This window comes from Myotis nattereri (genome assembly GCF_964212035.1).
Source record: "Myotis nattereri genome assembly, chromosome: 7".
Classification (NCBI taxonomy): Eukaryota; Metazoa; Chordata; class Mammalia; order Chiroptera; family Vespertilionidae; genus Myotis; species Myotis nattereri.
Window position 1 is genome coordinate 28,735,029 of NC_138082.1, and position 26,404 is coordinate 28,761,432.

At 40.2% G+C, this 26,404-nt stretch overlaps 1 protein-coding gene across 3 annotated transcripts in view; it reads right to left on the reverse strand.

Annotated features, from left to right (window-relative positions):
- Window positions 1-26,404, reverse strand: part of SPHKAP (SPHK1 interactor, AKAP domain containing) — a 108,399-nt gene that overhangs the window by 49,605 nt on the left and 32,390 nt on the right. For all 3 annotated transcript variants that reach the window (XM_081095502.1, XM_081095504.1, XM_081095503.1), the window contains one exon: window positions 8,736-8,849. In XM_081095502.1, coding sequence (XP_080951628.1) covers window positions 8,736-8,849 — 114 coding nt within the window. The remainder of the gene's footprint in view (window positions 1-8,735; window positions 8,850-26,404) is intronic.

The following is a 26,404-nucleotide window of genomic DNA, read 5'->3' on the forward strand; positions in this document are numbered from 1 at the left end:
CAAACAAATGATGTGATGACAATTTTTATGCACCAGAGGAAGCCATTATTTCTGTAACATCTTAAATGTCTTGTAGAGCTTCATTTTAGGCAATCCTCTAAAATGTTCACTGTTGATTAACTTTGAAAAGTGCTTTCATAAACTGAAAAACAAAACAGACTTTTCCTAAGCATGGTAAGCCTCCCTTCAGTTTCCAGGCACATGAACAGGGCTCGAGTCCATTTTTTGGCTTTTATTTTTTCAAAGAACTTCTCTTTAGATAAAGGGAGCTCTGCCTATATGAAGAGTGAGAATGGATTATGACGAACTGAGGAAAAAGGGCATCTTTGAAGACACATTTAGTGAAGGAAGAAAAATAGTCAATGAAACTGAGCTGTCATAAGAATAGCTTGAAGCTTGTGGCCTTGATTGATGAATTCCCTTCACGGTTACTAAGGTAAACCCAAAATACAACCCTGGTTCTTTTACTTCTTCGGTAATTCAGACAATGTGTTTCACAGACCAAACATTAGAACAATAGCAGACTGCTGAGCAACACAACACCTTGTTGAAGGTCAGTGTAAAAAAAAATAAAGGCCCCAACATTATGCTGTTCTCACTAATTAGGCAAAATATCACTTTCTTCCAACACTGCACTGTCAACAAGAATATATAAGTGTTTGAAAAGAGTCTTAACATTGGAAGGAACTTTTGAGTTTACAGAGACCAAGCCACTGAGGAATTTGTCACGATAAATGACTAACCTTGATTTTAATATAAGTTATTTTAGCTTGCACCTACCTTATTTGACTTATCCATGCTATCAGACAAAAATTGCAGTAACCAGAGAATCTTCTTTGGTACAGATATATCTATTGATGAATTTACAGTTGACAACACATGAAAATTATGGTGGTTTCAAGATTACATGACTACATTCTCTTGTAGGCTGATAATGTGATTGTGTGAGAACAAATGAGTGACATAAATAGACGACTGAGTCTGCTATGCAATTAGAAAATGACTGAGTTTTAGCTATTTCTCATTTAGCATCCTCTGTCTGACCTCTTTTAATGTCTACATAGCTTCCAGCTAACAACTATATTGCAACTCAGTTCACTTAATCAAAGGAAATATTTTGCAAAGAGTTTATTTTGTGGGCTTATTTTCAAATACATTCCTGAAAAAAAAATTAAAAATCAATGCTGTTTAATAAGTTTTCAAGGCTGTGCTGGGCATGAATGACACCTGTTAAATGTTTTAGAATAAAATGAACAAAAGCATCTTCTGAAGTTGGACTCCATGTATTACAAGGAACTCCATTTTTTCCCCTAGGGAAAATATTGGCTCTCTCAACAAAATATTCACTTTTCAACTTTATACAAAAATGAGGTGCTCTTCCTCAGGGGCATTAGGAGTTTTAACTTTCATGACAGAATGCCAACTCTTCCTGACAAAAAGGCTGAACGCTAAAGGATATTAAGCTACCTTTCATGGGAGATAAACTTCCTGACTCTCCAGTTACAAACCTAGCTTGGGTCACAAACTCAAGGTACCAGAGTGAAATGGCCTGGAAAGAAGAAACTCTAGAGGGTTCCAGGTTTGGGACGAAGGTGAGGAGCTGTAGTGAAACTAGCAAAGCTGGCAAAAACTATAAACACAAATATTTTAATTCTCTAGAAAGTGTCTAGAAAGTGAAAATATACAGAATATGAAGAAGCATTTTCCAGGAAAATCTATTGAAACTCAGAATTGAGTCTGTGGTATTTATAGCACACCTCACTTCCTCTTTTCCACTGCCTCCACTCCCCCCAGCTCAACTGGAGAGAAACTCCATTTGGACTCCCCTGCCTGCAGCTCACAGGCAAAGGTTACTGATCTCACTTAAGAGTCAGAGGCTGCCAGCATTTCTCATCCCCTCCAACTCCAAATTGAAAAGGCTGAATTCTTGGAGAGGGAGGCCAGGAAGTCAAGGGCTTCTTTCCTCCATGGAGGCCCTATTCAGATGCTACCCCAGATGTGACAGACCAAGAATCCATGAACACTCTCATTTCCACTTACTTACAGAGCAGATGTTACTCACTGGGAGGACAGCCAAGAAAACCAGAGGCTACTCACTACCCAGTGCGTAGGGCTCAGAAAGTTTGCCCAGGAGGAGAGGCTCTCTATAAGAGAAGAGCTCAGAAACTCTCCCCAAAGGACTGAGATTATTTGAAACAGAGTTTAGGGAAGTTCAAGCCTAAGGGCACTCCTAGAAACAAGAGCTCCTCTTAATTAAGAGCAGTAAACTAAAACACAGACCAGCTAATTTAGAGAGAGAACAAGAAGGCATAGCTAAGAAGAGCCTTCAATGGGTCAGAACAAAATCCAAAACTGGTTTTAAAAAAGACACCTGCCTAAATGTAATGGGAGCAGAGTACCGAGCTTTGTTAAAGGCAATAGAGCAACCTGATAGTAAACAGTGGAGTCACATAGGCAGGGCTGTAAGACCCAATAAAGCGAAAGAAAGATCAGGGAATGACACAAGGAGAGCCTTGCTAAGACCAGTGTCTTCCTCAGTGACTGTGCACAGGCCTAAGGCTGGCATCGCTGAGGAGTGGTGAAAGGCTTAACCTGTGAGGGGGAAATAGACTTCACTAAAACAAGCTGGCCAGTTTTTTTAAAAAAAAATTAAAATATCAAACAAAGTAAGCTAAGGGGAAGGGGAACTAGTTTCCAGAGTTGCTACATTATCTAAATGTCCAGTTTTTTGAGCTTCTAAGATGCCGAGAATATTTGTTCATTTTTTTTTCATGCAGTTCAGAGATTCTGGAAGAGTAGTCCGCATAGTATAAGACCCCGTCAATGCCAGCTGGATGAGTAAATGCAGGCATTGCCACTGGAGATGACCAAGGGCTATGTTACTTTGGCTCAGTTGTACAGACATATCATATCTTAATAACATGTTTACCTATTGATATGATAACAAGATATTTATAACATATAACCTCACAGTAATTAATTTAAAAAATTTAAAATCTGACTAATTTAAATATGAACATGTGACAATCTTAAATTCACTAAAAACAACCGAAAAGCTAAATACCTTAAAACTTTTCAATAATACCAAATTAGGGTTTTCAGCATGGATTAGTAATACAAATCTTTTATGCTTCAAATAAAAATAATTCTACAATGTAGAAATTGTATCTTTTATTGCATTTTAATAAAATTATTATATTGAGGGAAGGGTTTACTGGGATACTGAAAAAGTGCTGTATTCAATGAACTAGAAGCTGATGAATTTGGGCTTTAGAGCTGGTCTTGCTACTAATTTACTCTGTAGACTTGAGCAAGCCTTCCCTGCATTGATATTTTGTTTTCTCACTTGAAAAGTGAGTGAAATGGGCAATATATCTTCTTGGGTTTATTCCAGCTCTTGGCTTCGGTAATTTCACGAATAGAAGTTCAGTGAGCTTGGCAGAAAAGAGAATACTAGTGCATTCTGTTTGTTTAGCATATGGCATAAATGCTCACCAAGTGATATTTGACCTTGGTGCTACCACTAGGTTCTGGCAAATGACTGGAGCATGGGTGCTGCTGGCATCTGTGGAGCAGAGGCCAGGGATGCTGCTAAATATCCTTCAATGCATAGGACAGCCCTTCAACAAAGAATCATCTGGCCTAATACAACATAGTGTCCAAGGCTGAGATACCCTGCTTTAGAAGAATTCATCCTGGGTGTCTAGTTAAACTACCCGAGCCACTACTGACTTAGGCTGTCTGATTAATGATTATATTAAAACTAGAGGCTGAAATTTGTGCAAGAGTAGGCTTTCCTTCCCCCTGTTGCTGGCACTGGCTTCCCTCTGGCATCTGGGACCCGGGCTTCCCTTGCAGCCCTGGCTTTATCCAAAATGATGGAAGAACATCCGGTCTAATTAGCATATTATGCTTTTATTATTATAGATAATGATAAGGCATCATTTAGCAAGGGGAAAACTTCCTGCGCCCGTTTCAGCCATTCAGGTGCTTCTGGCAAGTACATTGAATGCTTCCAGGTTCTGCAATTACATTAATTCCATCATTACAGATGCTATGGACCAGCTGATGGGCTGAGTACTATCTGGAATAGTAAGTGAGGGTTGTCTCTGCTCTCAAAAAGAGTGTACTATCCAAGCATGAAAAGCAGAAATTCTGCTTTTAGCACTATCTCATTTCCTAAGAAACTTCTAGGGTGAGCATGTCTCACTGTTACAAAAGAAAGAAATAATACTCTTAACTAAAAAACAGACTTCCACAGTGGTCATTAGCCAGGTCCATTTTTAAATTTCTTCTTCTTTATTTATTTACTAGAGGCATGGTGCACAAAATTCGTGCACTTGGGGGTGGGGGGGCGGCGGAATCCCTCAGCCTGGCCTGCACCCTCTCGCAGTCTGGGAGCCCTGGAGGGATATCTGACTGCCAAGTTAGGCCCGATCTCCATGGGGAGTGGGCCTAAGCTGGCAGTCGGATATCCTTAGCGCTGCTGTGGAGGCAGGACAGGCTATTGCCACCACCCCTGTGCTTGCCAGTCATGAGCCCGGCTTCTGGCTGAGCAGTGCTCCCCCCGTGGGAGTGCACTGACCACCAGGGGCAGCTCCTGTGTTGAGCATCTTTCCCCTGGTGGTCAGTGCGCATCATAGGGACCAGTCATTCTGCCATCAGACCGAAACAGGCTCTCTGACATCTCCCGAGGGGTCCTGGATTGTGAGAGGGTGCAGGCCAGACCAAGGGACCTGACTGGTGTATGATCGAGGCCAGAGAGGGACACGGGAGGTTGGCCAACTGGGGAGGGGCCGTGGGAGGTCTCCAGGGCATGTCTGGCCCATCTCGCTCAGTCCCGATTGGCCAGCAGCAACCTAACCTACCAGTTGGAGAATCTGCCCCCTGGTGGTCAGTGCACATCATAGCGAGCGGTTGAGTGACCTTAGCATATCATTAGTATATTACGCTTTGATTGGTTGAATGTCCGACTGGACACTTAGCATATTAGGCTTTTATTATATAGGATGCTTCAACCTGAGACTCTATGTTGTGAAAAAAAATGCTATCACTTTTAACTAGTTTTCCTGGGAGTTTGAGAGAACTGATTAAGGAAGACATGTTAATACAAACAAATAATTCTACTAAAAAGAAATCAAAATTATGTAGTCAAATTCCTTAAAGCTTAAAGGTATTTTAATGAGAAACTTTGTTTGTTGTTGGTTTTTCTTGACAGACTTTCCACTCAGAGGAAAATTACAATAATAGCAGGAATTGTATGAAATTTGAAACTCAAAGCTAGTCTGAGCTATTTAATAATGCATTCTGTCAAAATAAATTTTAAAACAGTTGAGAAATGGTATGAACACCAGGTTTAAAAGTACACTCAGATCTATTCATCTGACTATATTTATAGTGGCAAAAATCTCAAGACCCATAAATACTTCATTACGTATTTGACTCAGGCTTACGTGCTTAAATAATAAGCTCTTACTTTGGGGGCTGGGGGGCTGGGTCATGGAGATTACTGGATGAGCACTTATCAGAGTACCCACATTCCCTTTAAAAAAAATAATCAGGTTAAAATAATACCCAGAAGGCTAGCATACAATTTTTTTTTTCCAGAATGGCAAATCAGAAAGAATATAAAATTATATAGCTTTATAGGAGAATGCTACGTAGTTAAAAGATAAGCACAGTTTTCATATTTGCTACCTTTTGAAAAACTGTTAAGTGTGACTTTCAGGGGGCTCCTGACTTCCTGGCAGATAGTCCTCATTTGGCATACTTGTCATATGCTGACTGCTTTAAACTGCTCTTCACTAAGACTTCTCATTTCAGCTGGGAAATGAATGCAGCTCCCTATCAAAATAATGACTAAAAATCATTGTTTGATGCTTAAGAAAAAACAGCCATACTGAGCCCCACACGCAACACCCTGAATCTTTCCAAGCCTGAGATTGTCCGTCAATAAAATTCTTAAGTGGCATATTGAACTCAGAAACCTTGATTCACTGCGGTACTTAGTTCTAAGACACAGCAAATTCATAAACTGTACTTGTAATTCAGTAGAATGAGTACCAAGTCAATCAAAATTAAATATGAAAAACTTGGCCACTAATGTGGATCAGGAAGAAATGAGTGAAAGAAGCAATGGTTCATGTACAACAGAGTGCCCCAGAGTTGTGAACAGAATACAAAGCAATAAAATACGGGACAACACCGCTACAGGTTCCTCGGTTTCTGCTGTGATTATTTGTAAGTAGGTTTAGATTTGGGATGATTTTTATGAAACTGAGTTTTTAAAAGTTAAACTTTAATAATGATGATATTATTGTAAAATAAAGTTCTTTTTTGGGAGAATTTTTTTTTAAATATATTTTATTGATTTTTTACAGAGAGGAAGGGAGAGAGATAGAGAGTTAGAAACATCAATGAGAGAGAAACATCGATCAGCTGCCTCCTGCACATCTCCTACTGGGGATGTGCCCGCAACCCAGGTACATGCCCTTGACCGGAATCGAACCTGGGACCTTTCAGTCCGCAAGCCGACGCTCTATCCACTGAGCCAAACCGGTTTTGGCTTGGGAGAATTTTTTGAAAAGGAATTAAGTACCTTCCCCTTGACTGTTTGGACTACTCCTGTGTGGCTATTTTGATCAAGTTTTTTTACACCCTGTCCTGGTCCACCATCTTTATAGTTCACCTCTATTTCTCCTTTGATAATAACTGCCCCTTAGCAACGCCCAACTACAGACTCTGTTTCTTCTTCCCATCCTAGAAATCTGGTCCAAATGAGAAAAAGAGAAAGGAATTATAAGTTAAGAAACTGACCATGGGGTACTTTTTGAGAGATCAGAGCTAATTGGTCAAAGGGATCCTGAAATTTAGGTTTAGAATCATAGACAATTTTTAACATTTGTGTCAGTTTCTTTTTTTTTTTTTAAATATATTTTATTGATTTTTTACAGAGAGGAAGGGAGAGAGATAGAGAGTCAGAAACATCGATGAGAGAGAAACATCGATCAGCCGCCTCCTGCACATCCCCCACCGGGGATGTGCCCGCAACCCAGGTACATGCCCTTGACCGGAATCGAACCTGGGACCCCCCAGTCCGCAGGCCGACGCTCTATCCACTGAGCCAAACCAGTCTCGGCTGTGTCAGTTTCATTGATTGTGAACTATTGTGGGGAGACAAATCTTCTACTATGCCTTTCATGTGTGCTTAGATGTTTCCCCTTTTGGAAAGAATAGGAAGAACCACAAAGACAAGATGAATCAGCTCAACCTCACTGAGTCATCTGACACTAGAAAGGGCCAAAGAATTAAGAAAGGAAGTCAGATAGTTTTAAGTCCAAATTTGAGTCCATTGGGATAGGTGGAGGAGAGTTTTCTTTCACCTAGGAGGGTTCGATGGTCATCTTAAATTTAGCTATAAATTTAGCATTTCTAATTGTAGATCAGCAATCCAGATTCCAAAAATATAAAGTGTAGAGAAGACCTCTTTGCCCTCCGCTAGACAGACTTTTGTGCCCCAACTTCAAATGGGACACTTCTTAATACAGGAGCTGCTTGGATGACAACTTTGACCAAAGTATAGCTGACATTGTTCACGCTGCATTTCTCTCCATTTACAATTTATAACTGTGTAATTAGAGATCAGTATCGGCTAATGCCCAAATTTTCCAACTCATCTCAGAACTGAATTTGCAGCGAAGGTATCAGTATTAATTACTTTCCACCTAATCCTTTTTGTTTACCCCAAAGATTTTTAGCCATCAACTAGTATTCCTGACAAGGGATCAAATCCCCAAAGTAGCAGATTCAAATCATTTGCCCAAACCAAGAGATCAAATTAAGTCTGTTGAATGGACTCCGCTTTCCTTGTGCTGTGAGGCTCTGCATTGTGAAATGTTTTACATCCTCTATTTGCCAGTTCATCTGGTTCTGCTCATTATATATAAAAACTTCTCCATCCCATTTTCAGCTTTTTTTTTCTTTCAGCAGAAGTGCTGGCATGCATCTTACCTCCAGGAATAGCTCAGAGCTAATGCTCTCAACTTAGTCATGAGAATTACATTGCTCTCCTTTTGGAAAATGCTCTCCCCTGATCTCTGTAATCATGACCCTATAAGATCCAGGCGGTTTCAATTCAAATGAAACATAGAGCCTTGTAGGACATAGAGGAAGGAGCATATTACACAACAACCGTAGGTACTCACATTCTAAGCTGTAAGAATATCTCTTCCCTTGAAAAGGAAGGTTTCGTATATAAAGCTTAACTCCGGTATATTAAAACTCATGCCTGTACACTTCTTGGGTTGAAAAGGTTTTCAAACAATGACTGTAACTTATAAAAATGGTACAGAAATGTTACACAATTTTCATGATGGGAAATAACCCACTAGCAGGAGTTATACAATATATTGAAAAGAATCCTAGAGAGCTCCTGCATGGCCTGTTACTTCTTATCATACAATTCTGTTTCTGAATCTTTTTCTCTGTCAGTTTTGAAATATAAACATGGTTTTTCCTTTCTTGGTCACTGATCAGATTAATTAACCTGTTGAAATGAGCAGAATTGGCATAGAGAAGTGAGCTCTGTGCATTTTATTAACAGTCCATAGTAACCAGTACGGATTTTCCAGAGGAGACCTCATCTTTAATGAATTAGGAAACTCCTATTCTGAGCACGAGTCCCTGAGCTGGATTCCCCGCTTTCTCGGACCATATCCCGGGTTGTATCTACTTACGGAAGCGCAAGCTGTGTCTTCGGACTTGTCTTCCACGAACCCAATCTGGCAGGGTGTCCTCTGATTCTGCAACCAGTAGTCTGTAGACTCGAGCAGGCTCTTGCTGCAAAGCACCTGAGGGAACCGAGAAGCCTTCTCAGTGCTATTTGGCAAGGCGTTCTGTAAACAAGCAGCTCTTTTCTGAGGAAACTTGATGTTTCCTTTTCCTCGGAGTCTCTGGATGTTAGAAAAATAAACTTGCAGGAAAATAGTACCTCTAGACTGTGTAAAATACCCAAGCAGGAATTGATGTTAGAGGAACACGTTGAAATTGATGTTAATACTGATGCTTCCTCTCTCATCAAATCCAGCATCTGAAAACGACGATGCATGTGTGACTTGTGCATAATTTGCAGTCAGATGCTTATTGTGGGGAATGGTGCAATGGGCAATGGAGATCAAACTTTGTTTTAGTGTAAGTGTTCTTTCACTGAATATTTTCAATTTTAAAAAAATGGAATGTTTTTCCTTTCGGTGCAAAGTTGCTACTGAAATGATCATTCTTCAGTTCTTCAGCTTTGCTAACTTATCTGTGAAATAGGGCACCATCCGTCTAGAACACCTATGGTACTATTTTAAGTTTAAAAATGATCAGGAATGAGTACAGTGCCTCACAGCCATCATTTTCCCATTTAGAAATAGTATGCTAATGCAACGCACACTTGAATACATGATTTAACAAAACCAAATATGCTTTACAAATACCTTATTCCTGGGCTTGGATTAAAGCAAGGAATAAAAATTGTATATCTTAGCCAAAACATTTTGAAGATGCAATCTCATAAATAATCATTAGATTCAATTTCTTCCATGTCTAAATACTACCTAAATATTTTATAAGATGTTCTCATCTTGTGTAAGATTTCCGATGGTCTCCTGGTACCTTTTATTTTATTAGGATACATGTCTGCTAATATTTGACTAATACCTTTACTTCAGCAATATAACAGATTTAGTTTGGTTAATGCCAGAAAAATAGAATGACACTTCAATTACATTTCATTTGTGCAACAAAGGGTTGTCATTCTGTAAAGATAAAAATACACTAATTTTGTCTCTGAAGAGAGAGCTAACCAAATATTTATCTGACACATTTTCTATAACATTTTTTGTTTTAGCCAAGTGATGTTATTACCTTTAAATCTTTCCCCACTCAATGTTTATTATTACCTAGAGATGACAAATTTTCATCATTCTTTTCCAGAACAGTGTAGAGAGACACGTTTGTGGATGAGCAGGTAGTTGAAAGATGAACGTGGGTTGTCACTACAGACTGAAGCTGGCACTAGAACTCAGCTCGCTTACAGGTTTTACCTCAATTACGATTCTCAAAGTGTGAGCTTGGACCTGCGGGGGGTCCCTGAGATCTTTCAGAGGCTCCAGTGGTGAAACGATTTTATACTAATAGGGAGGTGTTATTTTCCCTTTCACTTTCGTGGTCTCGTGAGTACTCGGTGGGGCTTTTCAGATTCCACATGGCCTGTGATAGTGCAACAGAATGAATGCAGAAGCAAACCTCCTTAACTCTTCTCACTAACATGTTTTGTTTTGGAAAACAAACATATTACAAGAAATGTGTGTTCACATGTGATGTGCTTATTTAGTATTCTATTACCATTATTTTTTAAATAAATAAGTTGTTTTTTTAAGTGGTATTATTATTTAAAGTTAAATAAGTAATTAAACATAAACAATCTTTTAGCTTTAATTTATACTATATAATACAGAAGTATCAATTAATATACCCCTATAAACAAAAGTTTTGTGATATCCCCAATACATTTTTTTAGAGTGCAAAGATATTTTGATTCCAAAAAAAAATTGAGAACTATTGCCCTAGGTCAGTGGTCGGCAAATTGCGGCCCCTTGAGTGTGGCTCTTCCACAAAATACCACGTGCGGGCGCACACGTACAGTGCGATTGAAACTTCGTGGCCAAACTCAAGGGGCCAAAGAGCCGCATGTGGCTCGTGAGCTGCAGTTTGCCGATCACTGTCCTAGGTTAATTTATTTAAAGTAAGAAATAGGCTCTCAGTTCCCCTCCCCACTACTGCCCCCTTTTATTTCCAGCATAAAGTAGAGTTGAAGAGCATGAGCATAGGTGGGCTAACTGGGTTGAAAACCTAACATGCTCATGTGTAGCAGGATTAACTGGGGCAGCTGATGTAAATTCTGAGTTTTAGTTTCCACATCTGGAACAGAGCTAATAATGCACCCCCCCCCACCCCCCTGCCCAGGTGGGATCACTGGGGTACTCAGTGAGTTGATAAGTCATGCAGACAGCAGGTTATCCTCTCAATATATGGTTTTCATTGTTACTATTTGAGACAGACTACAAAGGAAAATTGAAAGTTGGATGCCTTCACCTGAAATTAGTGGATTGAAAGCATTTCAGATGTGTGAAGACAATTTCTTTTAGCAAATATTCTCATCAAAAGTGTCATTTTAGTTCTGCATTTTGTAGTATCAATAATTTTTACTATTTTATTTGCATGTTTAGAATGTGCTGGGAAATTGGCTAAATGTTCCTATACATACTAGCTTTAAATTTAATCTTCATTGCAATGCTATAAGGGAGAAATTATTGTAAAGGTTAGACTCTTCACAGAGATGGTTCTTTTGAATATGATCTTGAGGCTCAGAGATATTGGAGTTCCTGCCAAGTGCTCAGAGCCCAATTTTGGGTCTGGTTTTGAAGACACCAAGATGTGTGAGTGAAATCATGTAACAATGCTGCCTCCCATAACCCATACCAATGGGTCTAATTTTGGATGTGTTTCTAATAAGTTATGTGCATCTAATTTTAATAAATATAAGTACATTTTCCTATGGACTTCCATTTTAAAGTTAGTTTTAATTAATGAAATGCTGACGTGACATTTTTCCTTAAGAAGGAGACACTTTCAGTGATGTAAATTGTAATTGAATTCATCCACTTGGCAAGTATTTCACTTTCGCAAAGGAAAGCATGCCTTTGCATCTGTTTCTGTTAACAGTAACCCAAACTCATGCCATTATGTTTCTGCTCCTCACCTTGTTTTGAGTTTTAGAATTTGGAACAGCCATCAATAAAAAAAAAAAAAAAAAGCCTTCACAGCATCATGAGAACATTAGAGATTTAAAATGGAGGCATCAAATGAATATGCTAATTAGTAGTACTGTATAATGCAGTTTAGTAAGTCCTCTGCCTAGAATCACTTCTTAGCTCACTCCTCAAAATTTAAGCTCTGGGCTTCTTTTTAAAAAATATTATTGGTTTTAGAAAAAGATGACGGCGGGGGAGGGGAGAGAGAGAGAGAGAGAGAGAGAGAGAGAGAGAGAGAGAGAGAGAGAGATTTGTTGTTTCACTTATTTATGCATTTTTTGGTTGTCTCTCGTATGTGCCCTGATCAGGGATGGAACCTGCAACCTTGGCATATCCAGACAACACTCTTACCATCTGAGCCAGGGCCTGGACTGCTTCCGCTTGGGTCTTTCAGAAAAGTGCTGAGCTGGATCAGCATATTTTCCTTGTGAAACACAGAGAGGCAGAGAAGGAGGCACCAAAAAGCATCAGCCTGTGAGGTGCCCCAAGATGTGAAAGAAACAGTCTCAAGACATGACTGAGATAATTAATGGCTACCTGTTGGATTTCTTCTGGGAAATAAGCACAGAAAGAGTAATCTGTCGAATCTTCTATTTTAAGGTATTTGTTGTACCTATTTTTAAAATAAATAACTAAAACTATATAAAGACCTGTCTCACCCTATCCTAGGAGTGAGGAAAAAGTCAACAGCCTATGGACCTGCTTACTCAGTGGAAAGTGCTAGAAAGACTTTGCATTGGAGATTCTATGTCCCGGGTACTGGCTGTCTTCTCTAAGGTGCACCTGTGCTTTAAAGGAAGCCCACATGGCAGAACAAGGAAGTGGAATCGGAAATGAAACTAAATCTTTCAACACTTAAGAGATATTTTGAAGAGAGCATCTTTGTTCGGTGAGATGTAACCTTAAATTTTAAAGTTTATTCATCATAACTTAAAACAGAGTGTACCTGATCATATTAATAATTTAAATGTTTTCTCATACATTTTATAAATATTTAGAGATTGTCATTTAAAACTTTTATTCTTGCCCTAGCCGGTTTGGCTCAGTGGATGGAGCACCGGCCTGTGAATCAAAGGGTCCTGGGCTCAATTCTGTTCAAGGGCACATTAAAAAAAAAAAGACAATTAGATCTTCAAAATAAATTAATTTTAAAAATTTTATTCTGTAATTATTTATCAAATAATAGTAGACTTATTGAGAACTCTCTGGGATAATTCAGACTTACGAAGTGGAATTTAAAGGCTAATATACTTAATTTGTTTGAACACAGTGGTTGGCTCATAGCAAGAGCCCAATAAACATTGGCTAATGTAGAAATGATTATTCCCTGTGCCCAGGCTTAGAAGGGTAAATCATTTGTCCAGTTAGTGGGTAACTAGGATTTGAGTCAGGTTCTCTGGCCCCAAAGCCCTCATTAGGCAGTGCTCCATTGCAATTGATAAAATTCTATAATTTCTCATTCTTGGGTTTTACCAAATCCCAGTCTATGCATTTATCCTCCTCTCTTTCAGGGCCTTGGTCTGGTGGTTGGGAGTGTTGAATTCCAATCCCGATTCTACTGTCTGTGAAGTAAACTTGCCCACTAGCTCCCAGCCTCAGTTTGCTCTTTGTGAAGAATTAAATCAAGTCATCTAAAGGTCCCTTCTACACATAACATCCAGTAATTCACCTCTTCCTCCTCCATTCACTCCCCCTTCCTCCCTTTTCCCAAGCACATCAAGAGGCAAATAAGCAAAGGGAATAAAAATGCAGGCTTCAATAAACCACTTAGCATCATATGTAAAGCAATTATAACCTGTGAAAAACTTCTGGCTTAACGGTTAGACAAACGATTTAAAAAATAAAAAATGCTTGAAGGAAGAATGTGTGCTTGAGAATTTAATGATTTTGAAGCTTTATGAATATAATCTCCCCACTGAGAGAGTCGCTTTCTGAAGGGGAAAGAATAAAACTCAGCAGGCTCTCAATGGCTCATTTATTTATCTGCTATTTTTAGTTGCAGGTTCAGTTATTTCAGATGAAGAGCTAATAGTGAACGTGCTGTGCATTCACAAGTTTGAAATAATAATGGCACATTTGCTCTTAAAATTTCATGAATGTCCTAAACGATAAAGAAAAAAAATCCTTCTGCTCTATTTTACACTTTTCTTTTTTATAGAGAGAACCAAATTGCAGGAGTTTAGTATTGATGTGGAAAAGGGTGGGTGAGATAGACTTACAGGAGCCTGGACACTGCCCTACACATTGCTGAGAACAATGCCTTAAATTTTTTTTAAAGTAATTGAGATTGGAGAAGACCGTAACTTATGGTTAGGCACAGAAGTTTGGAGGCAGAACTGAAATTCTATTCCATCTCATCACTTCGTGGGTGAGCTTGAGCAAGTCATTTAACTTCAGTGGGAGTTAGTTTCTGTATCTATTACAGAGGTACAATTAAAGCAACTCTACAAAGTTGTTCCAAGGCTCAGATAACAAAATATTTGTAAAGGGCTAACTCCTAACAGAGCAGGCAATTGATACATGATAGCTGTTATGTGAGAATGCTGTACAATTTATACAATACAATTTCCATCTTAACATTTTATTGATCTTGGCACAACAGTGGACAAATTCTCCTTGTTTATTATTATTATTTTATTTTATTTTTTTTTATTTTTTTTTTATTTTTTATTTTTTTTATTTTTTTATTGCTTAAAGTATTACAAAGGGTATTACATATGTGTCCATTTTATCCCCCCGCCCTAGACAGTCCCCCAGCCTCCCCTATCCCCCAGTGTCTTATGTCCATTGGTTATGCTTATACGCATGCATACAAGTCCTTTAGTTGATCTCTTACCCCCCTACCTCCTGCCCCCCAACCCTCCCCGGCCTTCCCACTGCAGTTTGACAATCTGTTTGAGGCAGCTCTGCCTCTGAATCTATTATTGTTCAAAAGTTTATAATGGTCTCTATTATCCATGAATGAGTGAGATCATGTGGTATTTTTCCTTCATTGACTGGCTTATTTCACTTAGCATAATGCTCTCCAGTTCCATCCATGACGTTGCAAATGGTAAGAGTTCCTTCCTTTTTTGAGCAGCATAGTATTCCATCGTGTAGATGTACCACAGTTTTCTAATCCATTCATCTACTGTTGGGCACTTAGGCTGTTTCCAGATCTTAGCTATGGTGAATTGTGCTGCTATGAACATAGGGGTGCATATATCCTTTCTGATTGGTGTTTCTGGTTTCTTGGGATATATTCCTAGAAGTGGGATCACAGGGTCAAATGGAGTTCCATTTTCAGTTTTTTAAGGAAACTCCATACTGTCTTCCATAGTGGCTGCACCAGTCTGCATTCCCACCAGCAGTGCACAAGTGTTCCTTTTTCTCCACATCCTCTCCAGCACTTGTCGTTTGTTGATTTGTTGATGATAGCCAGTCTGACAGGTGTGAGATGGTACCTCATTGTTGTTTTGATTTGCATCTCTCGGATGATTAGTGACTTTGAGCATGTTTTCATATGTCTCTTGGCTTTCTGAATGTCCTCTTTTGAAAGGTGTCTATTTAGGTCCTTTGCCCATTTTTTGATTGGATTGTTTATCTTCCTTTTGTTAAGTTGTATGAGTTCCCTATAGATTTTGGAGATTAGGCCCTTATCAGATATGACATTGGCAAATATGTTTTCCCACACAGTGGGTTTTCTCGTTGTTTTGTTGATGGTTTCTTTTGCTGTGCAGAAGCTTTTTATTTTGATGTAGTCCCATTTGTTCATTTTCTCTTTAGTTTCAAGTGCCCTAGGAGCTGTATCAGTGAAGAAATTGCTTCGGCATATGTCTGAGATTTTGTTGCCTTTGGATTCTTCTAGAATTTTTATGGTTTCCTGTCGTACATTTAAGTCCTTTATCCATTTTGAGTTTATTTTTGTGTATGGTGTAAGTTGGTGGTCTAGTTTCATTTTCTTGCATATATCTGTCCAATTTTCCCAACACCATTTATTGAAGAGACTATCTTGGCTCCATTGTATGTTCTTGCCTCCTTTGTCAAATATTAATTGAGCATATTGGTTCGGGCCGATTTCTGGGCTCTCTATTCTATTCCATTGATCTATATGCCTATTCTTGTGCCAGTACCAGGCAGTTTTGAGAACAGTGGCTTTGTAATACAACTTGATATCTGGTATTGAGATCCCACCTACTTTGTTCTTTTTCAGGATTGCTGCAGCTATTCGGGGTCTTTTTTTATTCCAGATGAATTTTTGGAGAGTTCGTTCTAGATCTGTGAAGTATGCCATTGGTATTTTAATGGGAAGTGCGTTGAATTTATAGATTGCTTTGGGTAGTATGGACATTTTAATGATGTTGATTCTACCAATCCATGAACACGGTATGTTCTTCCATCTGTTTATGTCTTCCTCTATATCTTTTTTCAACGTCCTGTAGTTTTCTGAGTAGAGGTCTTTTACCTCTTTAGTTAAGTTTATTCCTAGGTAGCTTAGTTTTTTTGGTGCGATGGTAAACGGGATTGTTTTTATAATCTCTCTTTCTGAAAGTTCACTATTGGTGTATAGAAATGCCTCAGATTTCTTGGGGTTAATTTTGTATCCTGCTACATTGCCAAATTCACGTATTAAGTCTAGTAGCTTTTTGATGGAGTCTCTAGGGTTTTGTATGTATAATATCATGTCGTCTGCAAATAAGGACAGTTTTACTTCCTCTTTTCCAATTTGGATGCCTTTTATTTCTTCTTCTTGCCGAATTGCAATGGCTAACACTTCCAGTACTATGTTGAACAGGAGTGGTGAGAGGGGGCATCCCTGTCTTGTTCCTGTTCTTAGGGGAAATGGTGTAAGTTTTTGTCCATTGAGAATGATGTTGGCTGTGGGCCTGTCATATATGGCTTTTATTATGTTGAGGTATGATCCTCCTACTCCCACCTTGCTGAGAGTTTTTATCAAAAATGGGTGTTGAATTTTGTCAAATGCTTTTTCTGCATCAATTGATATGACCATGTGGTTTTTTTCTTTCAATTTGTTTATGTGATGTATCACGTTTATTGATTTGCAGATAATGTACCATCCTTGCATCCCTGGGATAAATCCTACTTGGTCATGGTGTATGATCTTTCTGATGTACTGCTGGATCCGATTTGCTAAGATTTTGTTGAGGATTTTGGCATCTATGTTCATGAGGGATATTGGCCTGTAATTCTCTTTCATTGTGTTGTCTTTACCTGGTTTTGGTATTAGGGTGATGCTGGCTTCATAGAATGAGCTTGGAAGTGTTCCTTCCTCTTGAATTTTTTGTAGTAGTCTGAGGAGGATAGGTTTTAGTTCTTCCTTGAATGTTTGGTAAAACTCCCCTGTGAAGCCGTCTGGTCCTGGGCTTTTGTTTGCTGGAAGCTTTTTGATGACTGCTTCAATTTCTTCCATAGTTATTGGCCTGTTGAGATTTTTAGATTCTTCCTGATTGAGTTTTGGAATGTTGTATTTTTCTAGGAATTTGTCCATTTCCTCCAGGTTGTCTAGTTTGCTGGAGTAGAGCTGTCCATAGTATTTTTTAACAATCATTTGTATTTCTGTGGGGTCTGTTGTTATTTCACCTCTTTCATTTCTGATTTTGTTTATTTGGGTCCTCTCTCTTTGCTTCTTGGTGAGTCTGGCTAGAGGTTTGTCAATCTTGTTTATCCTTTCGAAGAACCAGCTCTTGGTTTCATTGATTTTCTGTATTATTTTTTTGGTCTCTATGTTATTTATTTCTGCTCTAATCTTTATTATCTCCTTCCTTCTGCTCACTCTGGGGTTTTCTTGTTGCTCTCTTTCTAATTCTTTGAGTTGTAGAGTTAGCTGATTAACTACCATTTTTTCTTGTTTTTTGAGATAGGCCTGTAGAGCTATAAACTTCCCTCTCAGGACTGCTTTCATTGTGTCCCATAGGTTTTGGATTGTTGTGTTTTCATTGTCATTAGTTTCCAGGATGTTTTGAATTTCTTCTTTGATTTCATTGGTAACCCAATCAATATTTAATAGCATGCTATTCAGCTTCCAGGTGTTTGAGTATTTTGGGTTGTTTTTATTGCAGTTTATTTCTAATATTATGCCATCGTGGTCTGCGAAGACGCTTTTTATGATTTCAATCTTCTTGAATTTGGGGATACTTTGCTTGTGACCCAATATATGGTCTATTTTTGAATATGTGTCATGAGCACTTGAGTAGAATGTATATTCCGTGGCACTGGGGTGAAGTGTTCTGAAGATGTCTATTAAGTCCATCTGATCTAGTGAGTCATTTAGTATTGCTGTATCTTTGCTGATTGTTTGTCTAGAGGACTTATCCAGTGATGACAGTGGTGTATTAAAGTCCCCTACTATGATTGTATTGTTGTCGATCTCTCCTTTGATATCTTCCAGAAGATTTTTTATGTATTTGGGTGCTCCTGCATTGGGTGCATATATGTTTATCAGGGTTATATCTTCTTGTTGTATTGATCCTTTTAGTATTATGAAGTGGCCTTCCGTATCTCTTGTTATGGCCTTCACTTTGAGGTCTATTTTGTCCGATATAAGTATTGCTACCCCAGCTTTCTTTTCTTTTCCATTAGCCTGAAAGATATTTTTCCATCCCTTCACTTTCAGTCTGTGTGAGTCCTTTCTAATGAGGTGGGTCTCTTGTAGACAGCAAATGTATGGGTCATGATTTTTTATCCATTCAGCCACTCGATATCTTTTGGTTGGAGCATTTAGCCCGTTTACATTTAAAGTTATTATTGAAAGGTACTTGTTTGTAGCCATTTCTTTTTTTGTGTGTGTGGCTGTTTTCTTTCTGGGATTTTTATTTCTTCTTTTTACACCAGTCCCTTTAGCATTTCTTGCATTGCTGGCTTGGTGGTGATAAACTCCCTTAGCCTTTTTTTGTCTGTGAAGCTTCTTATTTCCCCTTCAATTTTGAATGATAGCCTTGCTGGATAGAGTATTCTTGGATTCAGTCCTTTGCTTTGCATCACTTTGTAAATTTCCGTCCATTCTTTTCTGGCCTGATGTGTTTCTGTTGAGAAATCATTTGATAATCTAATGGGAGATCCCTTGTATGTAACTTTCCGTCTCTCTCTTGCAGCCTGTAAGATTCTCTCTTTGTCCTGAACATTTGCCATGGTAATTATGATGTGTCTTGGTGTGGGTCTTTTCGGGTTCACCTTGCTTGGGACTCTCTGGGCTTGTGTGACTTTTTTCTTCCCCACCTCAGGGAAGTTTTCTGATATTATTTCTTCCAATAGGTTTTCTAATCCTTGTTCCTCTTTCTGTTGTTCTGGCACCCCTATTATTCGTATGTTGTTTCTTTTCATGTTGTCCCAAAGCTCCCTTAGGCTCTCCTCCTGTCTTTTAATTTTTTTCTCCAACTGAAGTACAGTTTGGGTGTGTTTTGCTTCCCTGTCTTCTAATTCACTAATTCGGTCTTCCGCTTCTCCTAGTCTACTGTTGATACTTTCAATGGTGTTCTTTATTGCAGCTATATCGCACTTCATTTCTTCTTGGGTCTTAGTTAAGTTGTCGATTTTTTCATCTGTTTCTTCTTGCTTCTTGGATAAGTTGTCGATTTTTTCCTCCATCCGGTGTATGCACTCTAGGACCCTTATTCTGAATTCTTTTTCTGTCATGTTGTATGCCTCTGTATCACTTAGCTGCTTTTCTGGTGAGTCCTCCTTTTCTTTCCTTTGGGGATTTCTTTGTCTACCCATGTTTGATCTCACTGACGTATATAGATATTGAGTCGTTCAGTGGCTGCTCCCTAGGTGGCAGTGGCTCCTCGGGCTGTGGTTGCTCCTTGGGCGGTTGTGGTAGCAGCTGCTCCTCTGTTGTTAGCGGGTCTTCTGATGGGTGCTGTTCACAGCTGTTGTGGCTCTTCTGGCTGGTGGAGGGAGGCTTCACCCACAGCAGCTGTTCCTCAGACAGAGCGTGTGGAGATCAGGAGGCCGCTGTTGCTTGGATCTGCTGAGTTGATTTAAAGGCACAAAATACAACACAACAAGGCACAACGTACCAGGCACTGAACACAAATGAATTACGGTATTAATAACCCCAAATAAAGATGGCCACCCAAGCTAAGAGAGTTGGGGGGTAAGGAAGAAAGAAGAGAAAAAGATAGAGAGAAAAACAGAAAAAAGAGAAAAAAAAAGAAGAAGAAAAAGAAAAAAAAAGAAAAATAGAATGAAGTAGAAGAGGGGAGGAGACTATTCATATGAGGAGAAAACTCCGATAGAACCGCCACTAATCCCAACAAATTCCAGCAACGGATCTCTGGAGTGAATACAAACTACAAACAGCCAATAATATCAAGTGAGGCAAGGGAAAGCAGAAGCACAAAAATAACTGGCTGGGGGTGGGGTGGGGAGGGGGAATGGGAGACAGAAAAAGAAAAAGAAAAAGCAGAACAACCTCACATACAATCCTTAAAGGAAAGAAAAGAAAAAAAAAAACACAATATACTCAACAATCGAGCAAGCAACAACAGAACAATAGAGAAAAGGAGAGAATAAAAAGTTTGGATAGTGAAGAAAGATAAGGGAGAGGTGGATAAGGATTTAGAGCAGGTGATTGAAAAAGGGATATATAAGTAGGGTGAAATTTAGACAGGGCGTATGAAGAATAGGAAAAATCTAAAGCAGGAATAGGGTAAGAGAAACAGGACAGCAAAAGGGGAAAAGTGGGGAAGAGAGTTTTAGCACAGCAGCACAATTGAGGTAGAGGAAAATGATGCTAAAGGAACGATGAAAATAGAATGGAGAACCTTAGTCCCAAAATAAAATAAAGAGAAAATAAAATGACACTTTAAAAAAAAATGGTAAAATGGCAGCAGTAATAATACTGGTTAAAAATAAAAATGTAGTAATTAAAAGGGTAATATCAGGTGATGAAAAAAGAAAATAAATGGTTTCTTAGTTAAAAGGTGAAACAATTAAAAAAAAATAATTAAAAAAAATGGGCTGTAATGAAGGTGCTTCAGATCTTCTGCTCCTCTTTTTGGCACACCAGGTATTCAGGAGAATGTTGAATTTTCCTCTGATACACTGTTCCTCTGTGTTGTAAGCCACAGTCCTGATTTTAAGGCAGGCTACATTGGTTTCCCAGACAGCCCTTATCTGTATTTACAGAAGAGTCAGTTCATGGCTCTGCCTCTGGGTGGCAGTGCGTCGGGATTGACCTCCGAGGGTATAGGACCTCTCTGACCAGGTGTTCTCTATTGTACTGGAAGCTGGTCTGGGAATGTCCTCCGCCCAGAGCTGGTTTTCCAGTAGTCACTCCCCGCTCTGTTTCCCAGGCTCCCCCAAAACAGCCTTCCCTTACAAGCTCTGTGACTGACCCCAACTGGGTAGTCCCTTGCACTGGGTTCAACAATCAAACGCACAGATTTAAGAGCCTGGGAAGTTGTGCGAACTCGCAACGCTTCACCTTCCAAATCTGCGCGAAGTCTCTGCGCGCGCTCTGGCTCCTGGCACCGAGTAGCCGGCAAACTGGCGTAATCTGAGGCTGCCCGTTTGTGTCCCGTCCAACTGTGGGCTTATTTATAGCGTTCCCTTCTGCCAGCAGCCCTGGGGGTGCCCTTCCACACTCGTGGGTCACGCTGGCTCCAACGGCCGCGGTCTTTGTGGGGCGCAGAGCCCCCACCCCCCTGCGCGCGTTCCACTCTCCAACCTAAACTGCAAACGGCACCTTTGGGGAAAGTCTAACCTTTCTGTGGGGAGAAGCCGAGTTCCTCTGAGTTCACGTAGTCGCGCTGCTTGAGAGCCGTTGTTGCTGGGTTAGTAGCTGGTCTCTGGATGCCGGCGACAGTCACCCAAGATGGCACGGTCTCCGCGGCTGTGCCGGCGCACCTGGAGAGGTTTCAGCCTCAGCCTCTAACCGTTCCCTTTATCTAGGATTTCTCTGTCTTTCCTGGCTGCAGACTGTCTCAGCTGAATCTCCTCTGCTTATTCGGGCTGTATGCTACCCGTTTCAGCTGCCCGCCCTTATCTGCTCCGGGACAAGGCACCGACACATCTGTCTAAACCTCCGCCATTTTCTCTCCCCTCTATTATTATTATTTTAATTAAAAACTTTTTTTTATTGATTTCAGAGAGAAAGGGAGAGGGAGAGAGAGAGAGAGAGAGAGAAACATCAATGATGAGAGAGAATCATTGATCAGCTGCCTCCTGCATGCCCCCTTCTGGGGGTTGAGCCGGAAACCAGGGCATGTACCCTGACCGGGAATCACACCCTGACCTACTGGTTCATAGGTTGATGCTCAACCACCGAGCCACATCAGCCAGGCTTCTTGTTTATTATTTGTGATGCTCCATTCTTATGTTCCTCCTCCTGCTTCTCTAATCTCCTCCTTAAGTCAATATTCGGTCAACAAAAGTTTGTTGTGCTCTTTGATGTTTGACACTGAGAATATTAAGATGAACAGAAATGACGGCTGTCCTTTTGGGAATTAATCTCTAGTAGGGAGAACAAGCAGTCACAGGACTGTGATAAAGTAAGCAGGTGCTTTGATCAATGGCAACCCAGGTCAGGTATCACCCAGGATGGAGTGGCCAGTTCCTGCTGCAGGAGGGCTAACAAGAGAGGGCGCACCTGACCAGAATGTTGAAAGATGCATCTCAGTTGTCTGGGGTGTTGGGGAGGGTGGGGAGGGAACGTCCCTCTTTCTAACCTGCTTTTCCTCCTCTGATGCCATAAGAGCCTCAGTCTTTTCCTCTTTCCACTCCCCTCAGTCATTTTCCTCTGAGAGCTCACGGGCCTTCAGGACATTAGTTACCGCCTGGAGGGTGACTCCCTGCTCTACAGCTTCCACTTTGACCTTTCCCTGGAGCTTGGCTTCTCACATGTCTCACTGTTAGTTGTGACTCTTGGATCTCTTGCTATCACCTTGGACTCTCTGTGTCTAAACCCCAGCCCCTCCTTCCCTTATTCCTGTCTCTAAAAGAAATCTGACTCCTTGGCTTCCCTATTTGCAGATAACGACAGAACAATTCTCCTTGCTACTCCCGTGCCATCTGGAATACCTCTTTGTCTGTTTCTAGTCTTATAGTCTGTCCTCCAAAGTTAATTTTTTCTTTAATTCGCTTAACATTTGAGTGCATCTTATGGGCGAGTCTCCAGGTAACACAATAGACTAATTCAAAACTGATCTCCATGTTTACAGAACTTAAAGTCTGCAAGGGAGCCAAACAACAGATAAAGGAGCATTGGGACACACATTTTGTTACAGATTATGGTAAGTAATATGAGGAAACTCACCATGGTGCCCTGGAGAATAAAAGGGATGGGGGCAATACTTGGGAAGGGTGGGTAGGGAAGCCTGGACACCCACAGGGACCAAACAATTCACATTATAACCATCTCTCTTCTCTATTTCTCTCACCCCCAATCCTCCAGATCCACCTTGCTCACTGAAACCAGAGTATGAGCTGAGTACTTAAGTTCTGAAGACAAATCTAGTTCAAGTTCCATTTTCTTTCATTAACTGTGCAGCCTCAGGCAAGTCACTTAACCTCTTTGTGACTCAGTTTCCCCATTGACAAAATGAGGGTGGCGTTACCCATCATGAGGAGAGATTTTTAATTGACATTCGAAAAAATAAAAGGATATGATTATTTGAGGTGTTAACAAATAGCAGTTATTATTATAAATATGGTTACTGCTATTATGAAATTGTCTCTGGACCTTAACCTAAATTGATTGACTCAATACACATGAATGCTTTACCTTCTAGTCCCATTAGACACTAGGCTCAGCCCTGGGAAACCAGGAAGAAAGACAATATTTGCTGTCAGCAAGCCCACAATGTTATGGGATATTTACCAGACTATGGCCTAGCCTTCAAGACAGATCTTAATTCTGCTCTCTCCTGTTAATCATTCCATGAATATTTCTTAAGCTCCAATGTTTAGGGTATTGTTCTATGCCCAATTTAGGTGTTTTCTAGGCTTCATCTCCAGTTATTTCCCTGCACACGCCCTCTGCTGTAATCCACTAGTTTACTAATGAGGTCTCTTCTTTGAAATGAATATTCCCATGCATATAACTTAAGAGACTTCAAATGTTGACCTGGGCCACAGTGCATCCTAATGTGGCAAAAAGTGAACCAGGCAGTTTTACTGATAGTTTCAGGCAGGTGCTAGCTTTTCATGGGCCGCACGGTTGTTTTGAATCCTGAAAACAACATTGTATTTCAAAGCCGGCACAAGAACTGTCACCGATGACAATTCAGAAGTTTCAAACCATGCTTGTTTGTTTCTGCCATATCATGCAGACGCCAGCTGGCTAGAGAATGCTTTGAAAGTTGATCAGAGCTTTTTCCACATAAAAGTGATAACAGAGGTTGTGTCTCAAGCACAAAATGCAAGAGTTACAAAAACAGACATACTCAGGAAATGCAAATATAGTTTAATTAATGAGTGGTCAGCAATCATTTAAACAAAATCAAATTAGACACGTAAATAGAGAACAGTTGACTAATTGCTATTTCGAATCAGTATAATGCTGACATATTAATATGTGAGAAGGATGTGATTTTTAATGTTAGGAGAAGCAAAATGTAAAATAAAATTATGCATGTAGGAAAATATATAATGCACATCCCTGCCATTGATTTGGGATGATTTTGTGTAGATGTGCAAAGTGGAGGTCAGGCAGGAATTTGCCATGGGACAGAGGGAAACTAGATTGGATGTTCATGGATCACCTGAGTTAGTGCAAGCCTTTGGCCTTTGACAAAGAGAAGAAAGTAACCATTGTCATTTATCAGACTTTTTTCTCTTCTTTGGAAGCAGCTAGTGGAAACAGCTACTTTTCAAGTTGCAAGTTGTATGCAAATGGACACATAATTTGCTAAGAGACACACCTGCTTGGATGCTCTCCATCCTGGAGAGTATGAGTCCTTGCAGAGGCCTTTCAGGGGTGTCAATCCCAAAACACAGAAATAAGCCTAGTAAATGTGGCCTCCCAGATGAGGGGCTCATGAGCCAGAATGCCCATTAGAGGACTGTTCCAACTGATCTGGGCTACATCCTTCCCCCTCTGACACTGGCAGAACTGAAACCTGAGCACTTTAATCAGCAGGGCAAGCTTGGCAGGATACAGGAAAGGAGAGTGCTATTAGGACTAGAGCAAGCATAGTGTCTACTCCAGGCTACAAAGCTGAGAGGGTTTCTTGGATGGGGGACTGAGAAGAAAGAGAAGTACCTTTAGGCTTGTGTTAGGAAGCACGGATGGCAAGCCTGTCTTTAAATACCGCAGACAGGAAGAAAAATGTTGAATGCCAAATTAGATATTTAAAAAAATGTCAGACCCCTTCCATTTCTGGCTAGAGGTAGTTAGTATATAACATAAAGGTCAGAGGTAATGACAAGAATTCTGAAAGAAAGATCTCTTGCCCAATTCCAACAGTACAACATAATTCTCAATTCCACAGAATGTTCTGAGCTATTTTGGGTTTTCAGAGTCCCACTTTTTCATTAAAAAGAAAAGAAAAGACACAGCAAGATTCTTCCAGGAGTTCTTTACACACAGCCAAAAGGGCACTCAAGAAGCGGAGCGGTAGAAACAGAGTAAGAATGTTGGATTCTTAAGCACTGTATAGCAATTGTTGGTGGCAAAGGGAGGTGGAGAAGCATCCTGAATAGAAGTCCTTGAATATACTGACTTTGGAATAAGAAAGTGGATCCTAGCCAAACTGAAGAATAAGCCATAATTGGTAGTTTTAAACAACGGTTCCTGCATAGGACTTCCGAATTTACATTTTCCAAAGAATGAGCTTCCATGCACAGCCCCACCTCTCTGTTTCAAGGACCAGGCTGCTCCAAAGGCAGGAGAGGACATGCAGCATTTCCACCTGTTTTTGCTGACGGCGGAGGAAATTAGTCCCCTCCAGAGCCTTGCTATCTGCATTGTGGCCTCAGTGCAACCATGGCTCCTGGATGTCAGTGTGTTCCAGGGCCTACAGGAGTGTCCTTAGTCAGGGAAATTGCCTCTAGAGCAGCGGTTCTCAATCTGTGGGTCACGACCCCTTTGGGGTCGAATGATCCTTTCACAAGGGTCGCCTAAGACCATTGGAAAACACACATATAATCACATATTGTTTTGTGATTAATCACTATGCTTTAATTATGTTCAGTTTGTAACAATGGAATTGGGGGTCACCACAACATGAGGAACTGTATTAAAGGGTCGCGGCATTAGGAAGGTTGAGAACCACTGCTCTAGAGGAAACTGTGTGGTTGGCTCTTGAGATGCAACTGGCCTGAATCTGAACCCATGGTTCCTTTCTGTAGCTTCTCTCCCAAGCTCTCTTCTCAATGACCTCAATGGCACTACCACTCATGTATATCCTGGCCTAAATAGTCAGAATTCATTCTTCTGTTTAACTCTCATAGCCAAAGAGTCCTGCTGATCTTGACTCCCGCACGCATCTCAGCAGTTTGTTTCTCCTCCCACTGTCTGTATACAGGTCTCGCCTCTCCTTTCCCCACTCTCCCATCCACACCAAGGATGCCTCTCCTGAGATCCAAGATTTCAGTCTTCCTTTGCT